The following is an 11,353-nucleotide window of genomic DNA, read 5'->3' on the forward strand; positions in this document are numbered from 1 at the left end:
TCCTATAGCTTTAACAACAACAAAAATTCTTTTTAATATTCTAGTATTAGTAAATACTGGATGAGACAAATTACTTTGGTCTTGAGCAAACTAAAGGTGGCAGGTAGAGTAAGGGATTGGGAGAAATAGCTATTGTTTCAAAGACAAGAAGCTCTGAAACATGATGCTCCTGTGGGACATTTGTTAGCTGTAAAGTTTTCCAGCATAAGCCAAATTTCTATTGTTTTGAAGTTTGGTCATCATAGCTCAGAGGTCCAGCCTGGAGGGCCTTAGTAGCCACTCTTGGCTTCAGTTTCATTGGAATGCTTTCATATCAAACCTTGAAAGTCTGCTTCCATTGTGCTAGTGAGGCCCATAGCTAGGGGCCCAAAGGTCACTATGTTAACATTTGACTTACAGGACAAATGAGAACTGCATTCTGCCTCCTTTTTTTTTTTTTTTTTTTTTAACCTATGTTTGTTAGCAGCAGTTATTTTTAAGTTGTATCTAGCCTCTATATATGCTCCTCCCCAGATCCTTTACATGCTTTCCTTTGTGATCTCTGTTAAGCTTATTGAAGGGACGGACAGGAGAGTCAACATTTATTGAGTACCTGCTATGTGCCCGGCACTGTGCTAGGTGTTTTGAATATACTGTTTAATACTCAAAACAACCTTATGAGATATATACTCTCATCCCTAATTTCAGGTGAGCAAACTAAGCCTGAGAGAGACTAAGTAACTTTCCTCTAATTCAGGTTTCTTTACTTCAGTTATAAAAGACGTATAAATTGGTGATGGTTTTCTCTCAGACCTGCAAACCCAGTTTTGTCTCCTCCTCTCCCTTATGCTTTGTAGTATTGGTTCCTGTTTTGCCACTCTTCCAGGAAAAGGTGATCTATAGACAACCTACTTATGGCTTTTTGTGAGGCCCTGAATCCTAACTATGCTGTTATTGACTTCTCCCAGGGTCCTATCCTTCCCCCAAAGCTGGCGCGACTCTGGTTGTATACAAGGACCTGCTGGTGCTGTTTGGTGGTTGGACACGGCCAAGCCCTTACCCCCTACACCAACCAGAGAGGTTCTTTGATGAAATACATACTTACTCACCCTCTAAAAACTGGTAAGCCGCAAAGATAAGATCCTTTCAATCTGGAGTAGAAGATTTAAAATGTTTGGATTCCTTATCTTTTTTTGTGTGTCCAGGAATCTCTTTGAGAATTTGATGAAAGCTTTGGACTCTTTTCCCAGGAAAACAAAATTTTTACATATGCACAGATTTTGCCTACAGTTTCAGAGGGTTTACAGGACCCGCTTAAAACTTGAAGTTAAGAACGCTTATTCCAAAGAGAAAATGTAGAAGACATTTATTCCTCTTCCAAGAAAAATGAATGAGACAGTTGAAGAATAGAGAGCTCTTCAGCTTTGGCTACTGATTCCCCAGGAGTGCTATGGATCCAGATGATTCTTTACTCCCTGCTTTGTCCCCAAGACTGACTCCCAGTTGTTTTACAAACTTGTCTTTTTTAAATGACAGTAGCCTCTGTTCCTTGTAATGGACTACTTAGTACAGGGCTCTTGGCAGCCGCTACTGATCAGATCAGGCCTCTAGGAAGAAATAGCAGGTGGTGTTCCTTCAGCAAACTAGGCCGAAGCAGCTAAGGAACCATAATGGAATCCCTTGTCATTGTTTTCTCATTACTCTACCTCCAAGCCATACACACTGAGAAGTTGAAAGTGTATATAACGTTAGCAGATTCGTAGAAAAGGCATAAATACCTTGTGCCATCCTCCATTTATTATCCTAACAGTTTCTCTACTAAGGGTGATGGGATTGTCATTTTAAATGGATGCCTGCTTACTGTTTTCCACCTTAAACACATAAGACCAGAAGCCGAGGGGCTGACTTCTTGGCTTCCTCCTGTCTTTTTATATTAGGTGGAACTGCATTGTGACAACCCATGGCCCACCTCCCATGGCTGGGCATTCTTCTTGTGTGATAGACGATAAAATGATTGTCTTTGGTGGCTCCCTAGGATCCCGGCAAATGTAAGTATATTTGGTTTGCTCGCTATCAACCTGAATGTAAATACTCCTGGAAGAGTAAACCAGGTCAGAAAAGTAAACTAGTCAGGGTCAGTATTCCTGAACATGGTTCTGATTAATCTAAATAATTATCTCACCGCCTAGTATTGCATTTTTTGATTCTAGTCATAGACCAATAAGTTGAAAAACTTGCTCCATAGAATCAGGGCTGTGTAGAATCTCTGGTTCAGCTCAGTGGGATCAGGTTCTGATGGGGCCTCCACCTTGTCTGTTTCTACCTGTGCCTACAGAAGGCCACCCTCTGAGAAGCAGAGTACTTTTCCTTCTTCTCCTTTATGGCCCAGCTCGTAACCCTTGGGGCTTTAGAGAAGGAGAGAGGTAGATTGACAGGACAGGTGGAAGTGGTTCACTCTCCAAAGGAGCAAGAAAACTGTGTCAGGCCTGACATCCTCTGTGAGGCGGTTCTCCCTGCCCGCTGTCCTCCACCTCTGGCCGCAACCGGCCAGCTCAGGCCAGACCCAGAGCAGTCTGTCTGAATCACTATGTATCTGCTTTGGCATTAACAGCAGTAGGGGTCGTTTCCCCTGTGCTTTGAAATGGAAGTTGATGAGCTGTCAGCAATAAAACCATTCCAGATCCAACCCTGTTCCCCCTTAGGGTACTTTCCATCTTCTTATTTTAAAACAGTGTGGAGGAGACAATGTGAGCTCTACCCTCCAGATGAGAGGGTTTAGGGCTTAAGGTATTGGAGCTCTTACTCCTGTGTTCCTATGTGTGAATAAATGACCATGGAGAGGGGACCGTAAAATAGAGACTGCCATTGAGGAGTCTATCCTTGCCATACTGGTCCCTTGAGGGTTGGAGATGCCAATTTGTCCTTGATAAAACTGCAGCTTTCATTAGCCATGGTCAAATTACCTTTTGTAGCCAAAGTCAATAAATCTTTATCTCCTGGACAATGATAGAACTGCCTTTTGAATAATTTTTTTCTCTTCCTTGTGGGTTTTGCCTTTGAAAGGCTATATCATGACTAGTATCTATTTCCTGGTATCACCAGTTAATTAACTCTTACTTTAGGTATTATTGTTTGGCTACAGACATGACTCAAATGAGGCCTTATGGGTCAATGGAAAGAGCAAAGGTTTGAAGGTCTCCTTTCCAGGGAAAGGAGGGGAAGAAAAATATAGTTGAGTGCTAACTATGAGCGTGGCACTTTTGGGGGACATCCTTATGCATGTAACTTCATTTATATCAGTTCTTGTGGTCCCTGAGAGCTCCCAACTGCTTCATTCTTTTGTCCTTGTCTTATAGGAGCAACGATGTCTGGGTCCTTGACCTCGAGCAGTGGGCGTGGTCCAAGCCGAATATCTCCGGCCCTAGTCCTCATCCTCGAGGTGGCCAGTCTCAGGTGCTCAGAAATTAAAATAACTATTCAGCAAACACTGTAGCATCTTTCAGTTAGGACAGGAGAGGGAGGAGGGAGTCAGGTAAGATGCCAACATACATAAGCCAAAGAGAATTTATCATTCTTTTTTGCTGGTATTTATTTTTCAACTTCTAATGGGTTATAATTATTTTTGTTGGCTTTATATTATGCCTCTCCTGAAAGCATTTACTTTGTTTTATTATTTTTCAAGAGAACCCTGCATTTTATGTGGTTGCACTCTCATGTTAATAACGTTTGATCAACAAAGAATCCATTCAGGTGAATCATCAATAATTTGTTTACAAGGATCAGAATTGACATGGTTTGGGTAATGGAGATCTTATGGTAAATAGAATACTCTCATTTGGGAGCTGAGTAGACTATTTTCATTTACCACTAAAGTATAGGAGGTCAGATGCCTGTGTCTTTGTAGGTTTATTTTAAATTTCTTCCTCTCCCCAGATTGTCATAGATGATGCAACTATTTTAATCCTTGGAGGGTGTGGCGGTCCCAATGCTGTGAGTATTGCTGGTATGGCGTTCCCATGCACATGCTGCTAAGTATTCAAAACTTGCTTCCCGTCTCATCTTGTAAAAGTGTATAAGGCCATTTCTGTAGCATTTTTATTTAGGAAATACCTTTTCCACTTTGGGTATGTAGCCTTTGTATTTTCTGGCCTTCCTCTCCACTCTCTTTTTGCGGGGGGAAGCTTTTCATCAAAGACATTCGTCTATTGAATATTCATATCTAAAGTCTTCCGAACTCCCACTTAGTCTTTGGGCTATAAGGTTTGCTGCTGTCATTTTTTCAAGGAGGGGTGGGACAGAAAAGCAGGTGGATAATGGCCAGAGTTCACGTGGAATTTATTTAAGAATGCAGATTCAGACATTCTGGATATGTATTATCTACCCTTTCATCAGTACACACACACACAGATATACACACACACACACACATAAAACCACAGGCACAATTCAAAACCACTTAAAATTGATTCGTGGGGTCACAAGTACAATTTCATGTGCCAGGCCAGTGGTAATATATGAATGAATGAATGGCTATAGAGATTTTGCTATTCTTTCTGAAGAATTCACACACTCTATGACAGACAGCACAACTTTGAGATTGTGTTGTATGTGTTTTGTAACATGTACCACACCTGAGTCCTGTTGTTGGTGCTTCTCTTACAGCTGTTCAAGGATGCTTGGTTGTTGCACATGCACTCAGGTCCCTGGGCCTGGCAGCCACTCAAGGTAGAAAATGAAGACCATGGGGCCCCAGAACTGTGGTGCCATCCAGCTTGCCGAGTAAGTAGGGAACTGACAGGCCAGCAGAAGGAGAGTCCTAAACTCTGAAGCCAAATTAACTCATCAGATTTCCAAGCAACTTTGTATGGAAATTGAAAAGCCCTTGATACCACAAAAGAGGTGGACGTTGACCGTAGCTTGTTGGGTATTTCTCACATACATGAGCCACTAGATGGAAAAACTTAACATGGGCCCCACTTATCCTTTAAGCCCCAGCTTTAAGCATCTCTTTGTCTCTAAAACTTGCCCCAGGGTCCCCCAAACAAACACTTGATTCCTTCCTCCACTCTACCCCTATTCTGTAGAGATAATTCAGATGGTAGCACATGTCTCCCTGTAGCAACAAATTGTTCCCATGTCTATCCCCACATCTAGCCTCGAGGGCAGACTGCATTCTTTTCATCTCTACATCTCAGGTACCTACAAAACACGTGGCGCATCCCAGATGCTCATGATAAAATGTTTGATGGTTCAATGAATGATCAGAACTGAGCACAGGTTTTTTTTGTCTTCCAGGTAGGGCAGTGCGTGGTGGTCTTCAGCCAGGCTCCTAGTGGGCGAGCCCCACTCAGCCCCAGTTTGAACTCTCGCCCATCACCTATCAGTGCCACTCCTCCAGCCCTAGTTCCCGAACCTCGAGAATACCGCTCTCAGTCTCCAGTAAGGAGTATGGATGAAGCTCCCTGTGTTAACGGCCGCTGGGGAACACTGAGGCCCAGAGCGCAAAGACAGACCCCCTCAAGTTCCCGAGAAGGAAGCCTTTCCCCAGCCAGAGGCGATGGCTCTCCCATCCTCAATGGTGGGAATTTATCTCCAGGATCAGCAGCTGTAGGTGGCTCTTCCTTGGACAGCCCTGTACAGGCTATATCTCCTAGCACTCCATCTACCACTGAAGGATATGACCTAAAAATGGGACTTTCTTTGGCCCCCCGACGAGGGTCACTGCCAGATCAGAAAGATCTAAGATTAGGATCAATGGATCTGAACTGGGATCCGAAACCTGCTTCCAGTAGCAGTCATATGGATGGTGTGGACAACAGAACAGTTGGGGGAAGTTTGAGACACCCTCCTGAACAGACAAATGGTGTGCATACCCCACCGCACGTGGCCAGTGCCCTTGCAGGAGCCGTTTCCCCAGGTGCCCTGCGTCGGAGCCTAGAGGCCATCAAAGCAATGTCGTCCAAAGGCCCCCCAGCCTCCGCAGCACTAAGTCCTCCTCTGGGGTCTTCTCCAGGCTCCCCTGGGAGCCAGAACCTGAGCAGTGGAGAAACAGTGCCCGTTCCCCGCCCAGGGCCTGCCCAAGGAGATGGACATTCCTTACCTCCCATTGCCCGGCGCCTGGGCCACCACCCTCCACAGTCCCTAAATGTTGGCAAACCCTTGTACCAGAGTATGAACTGCAAGCCCATGCAGATGTACGTGCTGGACATTAAAGACACCAAGGAGAAGGGGCGAGTCAAATGGAAAGTATTTAATAGCAGTTCTGTGGTTGGACCTCCCGAAACCAGCCTGCATACAGTGGTACAAGGCAGGGGTGAACTCATCATATTTGGAGGACTCATGGACAAGAAGCAGAATGTGAAGTACTATCCAAAAACAAACGCCTTGTACTTTGTGCGAGCAAAGAGATAATATGTTCTAAAACCCTTTCCCTTCCTGTGGCTTTTAATTTGGAATTTTCCAGCGTGCAAGCATTTGGACTGAGAATTGAGAAAACAAAGGACAAAATTACTCTCATAAACCAAACCCCAATTCCCAACCTCACTCACTCCAGGCTGGGATCAAATCTCCATTAAGAAAAGAATTATATAAATATATATTATATAGCCAACTCTGTTTACAAAGAGGGAGAGATCTCCTTCCTGGTTCAGATAAAATTGTTGCTGTGTTTTAGCAGAGGCTGTGCTGCCTTTTTCTACTTTGCTGATAACTAGACCAAGAATTTAGGGAATAGATTAATACCAGAACCTTACTAAAGAAACTGAAGAGCCACGTGTAAATCTTATTTGGCCTTCTTAGAGTTAGAAAAAGAAAGGGCATGTGTAAGATGCACGACTAGAGGTTTCAGATTCCCATGCTTCAGGGGCTGGCAGGGTAAAAGTAACCTGTAGAAAACTGTTCTTCTCCCCGTCCTGCCCCGCCCGCAGAGGACCTGTGAAAACTTCTCTTTGCAGTAATGCCCTATGCCTGGCCCTATTCTGCTCTTTGTAACTGAGGGAAGTTACCCAACAAGGGATTTTGTTCCACGGTTGTGTGCCAGGATCATCGTGAAACAAAGTTTATGCAGAAACACCTAGTGTCCATTGGTCTTTGCTCGCTCCATGTTTCAGAAAACATTCTCGTGTCTGATTGTGGAATTTTCTGACAATCATATTTCTTTGCAGTTGCCAAAAACCACATTTGTTCTCTTTTTCTTTCCCTTAAAACCTGATCCTCAGAGGCTGCCTTTTCTATTTATAGGCTGCTTTTCTTCCCTGCTTCCTCCCTTCCTCCTTCCCTCCCCACCCCTCCCTCCCTCCCTCCCTCTTTTTCTTTAATATGTGGATTTTTTTAAGCCCTAAAACCTTTCGCACTTTCTTTTATTAAGCTTGGGTGCCCAGAGAAATCTCTTAGAAATATTTCTGGAATCCTTTCTCTGGTGTCACTAGGGGACCAGCAGGGAATTCTGAGATGCCAGTATCATGAGAAATCCTTGAAGCATCAAAAGATTCGGTTTTACCTTATGGGCTTCTTTTTGTTTCCAAAGCACATTGGACACACCCATCCATGTTTATAGAATGTGGAAATTGATCTTGGGAGAGAATTCCAATAACAGTTCCTTCTAGAAATGATTTTTGCCCTTGCTTGTGACATGGCATTTTTCTACCTGGCTGTTGACTGGTGATTGGGTTGAATATCATGTGCTTGGCCTCTTTGATGTGTGGCTGACCTTGGGAGCAGCTCCTTCTTTGTCATTGTCATGTTTACCTGTCACCCAAACAAGGCTTGGGTTTTTACTTTCACGTCATTTCTGAGATAAGGTATAACCAACCAGAGCATTTTTTTTGGTTGACACAGGAAATTACAAGTTACCAGTCTCTAAACCATGGCCTGGACATAGGAGACATTGGCACCACTTAAATGTGGATTTTTGGGGTGATTTCTCATCAGTAGAAGGAGGATTTTTATTTTGCCTTTAGGGTTTAAATTTCAAAACACTGCATTTCTCATCCCCACACTCCCCTTTTTCTTGTTAGCATTTCCCAAGCGCAAGCCTGCCTGGGTCCTGGCTCTCAGCCAGCTCTTAGCAGTCTGTCTGATAAGTCTGTTTTCTCCTGTTAACGTCATGTTAAATCCTTTCCCCTAGCCATTAGCTCTACAATGTGGTCTTGGTGGGAAAGCTCCCCTGGTGCCAAGCCCAGGAAAGGGCCAGCTCATGGGGAGGGGTGTGTGTTCCAGAAACTGCTCTGTGCGCTCCCTTAGATGAGGAAACTACCATGTGCCTACTTACTGTGGTGTCCAACTGCTCGGAGCTCAGCACTTAGCTTTCCAGACTCTCTGCTCTGGGCCTGTTGCCAGTCCTTCTTTGGCAAAGACTGTTTGATCATGTGGGGGTCCTTATTCACAAGAGAAAGCTAGCCTAGAAGATCAGCAATTTTGGCATTATTGCTGTTGCTGAACCTTGTTTATGACATTGCATTTGTGCATGGACAGTGCCTCCAAACTCAGTTCCTACTTAAATGTACAGTATTTGGAAGCCTGAAAGTTGAGAATCTCAACTTTGTAATCTTTCCTTTTGTCCTGTGGCCTTCCTAAGCCAGCTGTTAACTTGTTGATTCCTTCTCCTTTCCCCAAGTAGGCAGGCAACAGAGATGATGATTCTCTTAGAAAGTAACCTGGCTCCTCGGAACTCCATGGCATCCCAGTATTACCCACGCCACTTGGAACCAGACTGTCTGTTTACAGCTCTTTAAGAAAAATCTGCCTCTTCTGCACCTGGTGGTGTTGGTCCTGGCGGCTCCTGGGCATTGTGGTCATGTATCTTGGGAGAGTGACTCAACATAGTCAAGGTGATTGTCCCCTCGGGCCCTCGTGAAGCCGCCCCATGCAGTGCAACTTCAGGCATCTCAGCTGAGGTGACCATTTCCACAGCGCCATGGATGCTTCAGTCAGATCAGATTTAACCACAACTCTGGTTTTGACATGATGCCAATTTTGTCTTAAAATTCACTGAGGAAAATGAGACAAAATATTTTTTTAAACCCTCAGGAGCACCTAAAGTAAATATTTATCCATATTTAAGTATTTAAAATACATTTTGTTTCTGCTTGAAGCTTTAATCCCCTTCCATTCCTGCAAGTGTGCCTTTGAGAGCCCCCATGTCACATTGACTCCACCGGCCACCTCATTGACGTCGTGAGAATTTTAGTCTCTTCCCATCCTCTTGAACAGAGCTTCCTGTTTTCTCATTTTGCAGGCTGTGCACGAGAGAGAGTTCTGTATTTTTGCTCATATTTCTGCCCTGCTGCTACACTTTGGTGGTGGGTTCCACAAACCACCACCCACCCACCGCACCCACCATACATTTGGAAGCACACATTTGGTATCAAAACAAGCTTAAATTTTAGTTGTAAGGCAATACTGGGCTTACTCTCCTCCCAGCCCTCTAGAGATTGATTTCATTTTAATGTTTGAGTTTTCTATCAAGAGCTGAAACCACGAACTATCCTAGGAACTGTGTCCAAACTCTTTAAAACAGAAGAAGAGGAAGAAGAAAGAAAAGCAACTGAAGTCTTGACTTTGGAGGACAGAAAGCCACCAGCTGATGGAGAACAAAGGGATGCTTCCTTTTCCTTTCACTTTATTTTTCTGGATTTCCTTCTGCTTTGCTTCTTCAGAGTGACATTCCTGGTTGGTTTGTCTGTCTGTCCTTGTCCTTGTAGTGATCCTGCTATGGTGATGTGCTCCGCTTTGCATTATCTGTGGTCTCTGACCAGCACACAAGTCAGTGGGGAGGATCTGAACACACCCAGCGGCAAGGAAGCCGAACTTCAAAGCCTGTACCCCATGCAGCCTCCCCATGAACTGCAGAAGGCATGTTCTGCATGGTCACCAGTAAGTGGCTCCCTCCACCATGTTCATTGTCAAATGAAAGCAACCCTTAGGCATTGCCTTCACTGTACTCTCTCTCCTCGCTCTGCTCCCTTCCCACCAACCAGGGTTCATGTCAGTGCACACCTGTTGTGCCCTGACGAAGCTGGTGCTGTGAGTGGTGTTTCCCATACAGCTCAGGGGTCCTGGGTGGCTTGCCCTGAGATGATCATTTTAGGCACATAACAGTGTAGGAATGAAAAGTGGATTTGATTTCATTGATATTTAAATCTCTGTCAATTTTATTTTTTGTTTATGTTTTCCCCAATGACTTTTTAGCAGTTTAACAAATAAAACAAAATGGATAGAATTGTCTTAACTGTTTTATTAGTATGAAAGAAAGAAAGCAAGCTGTGATGAAAAGCAGTTGGAGATTGAAGTTGGAAGCAAGGTAGTTGGAAAGATACTCCTCCTCTAGGAGGGTTGCCTGTCCCTGAGAACCTCATTTCATAAAGCAGCTCTCTCCATCATGCTTGAAGGACTCAGTGTTTCAGAGCCTCAGTACTACCCTGCATTGGAGACCCAAGAGAGGTGATGAGCTTGGAGCAGAGGCCCAGGGACCAGGATGACATCTACGCCATCACTGGCCTCCTAAGCAAAGATGAGGACACAGGGCCTCCGGGTCTTGAAACAGCATAGCAAATGGGGGTTCAGAACACAGGCCTGAGCCCTATAAGCCTGTGGCTAATTCTACCTTCTGCTATTTACTACTTAATCTTGGATACAAGTTTCCTATCTATAAATATAGTTTCTATTTTATAGGATCATGAGGATTAATTAAAGTTGTATATGAAGAGCACCAGTACAGTGCCTGGCACATAATAAATGCTTAATAAATGGTGGCTGTTATTTATAATTAGCCCTTGAAGAAAATACATGATCTTGAATGAAAGTGCTGGGCAATGTGTGTAAATTGTTAGGAGCATGGCCGTACTAAAGATTATGCATGTCTACAGTTGTCTGAGTCGTCTTTTACACGTCACCATGAGAACCTCTGAGGCTTTTGCCTCGAGAGCAGTACGTAGCAGCTGCTGCCATCAATCAGGTCAGAATGGTCTCAATAGTTTCGTCTCCCTTTGGACTTTATTCTTTGGTTTGCCAGTTGAATTCAGCCTCTAGCTCGTGAAGGATTCTGCCTGGATTCAAAGGCACACTTAGGAGTCCCTCCCATCAAGCCTCTTAGATACCCTCATCCACCAGAGGGCAGAGAGCAGAAGCAAGAAGAACTACAGTCCTGCAGCCTATGGAGCAAAATCCACATTCACAGGAAGACAGACAAGATGAAAAGGCAGAGGGCTCTGTACCGGATGAAGGAACAAGATAAAACCCCAGAAAAACAACTAAATGCAGTGGAGATAGGCAACCTTCCAGAAAAAGAATTCAGAATAATGATAGTGAAGATGATCCAGGACCTCGGAAAAAGAATGGAGGCAAAGATCGAGAAGATGCAAGAAATGTTTAACAA

The 11,353-nt window shown here is 44.1% G+C and overlaps 1 protein-coding gene across 1 annotated transcript; it reads left to right on the plus strand.

Moving 5' to 3' along the window:
* Positions 1 to 943: 943 nt before the first annotated feature.
* LOC102974401 (F-box only protein 42) lies at positions 944 to 6,651 on the plus strand (the record flags this gene model as incomplete). Its single annotated transcript, XM_028484047.2, has 6 exons — positions 944 to 1,101; positions 1,917 to 2,027; positions 3,336 to 3,432; positions 3,913 to 3,969; positions 4,642 to 4,758; positions 5,275 to 6,651. Coding segments are annotated over 6 exons (1,656 nt in total), but the record flags the coding sequence as incomplete, so codon positions are not given.
* Between the last annotated feature and the right edge of the window lie 4,702 nt (positions 6,652 to 11,353).

Source organism: Physeter macrocephalus, unplaced genomic scaffold (assembly GCF_002837175.3).
Source record: "Physeter macrocephalus isolate SW-GA unplaced genomic scaffold, ASM283717v5 random_112, whole genome shotgun sequence".
Lineage (NCBI taxonomy): Eukaryota > Metazoa > Chordata > Mammalia > Artiodactyla > Physeteridae > Physeter > Physeter macrocephalus.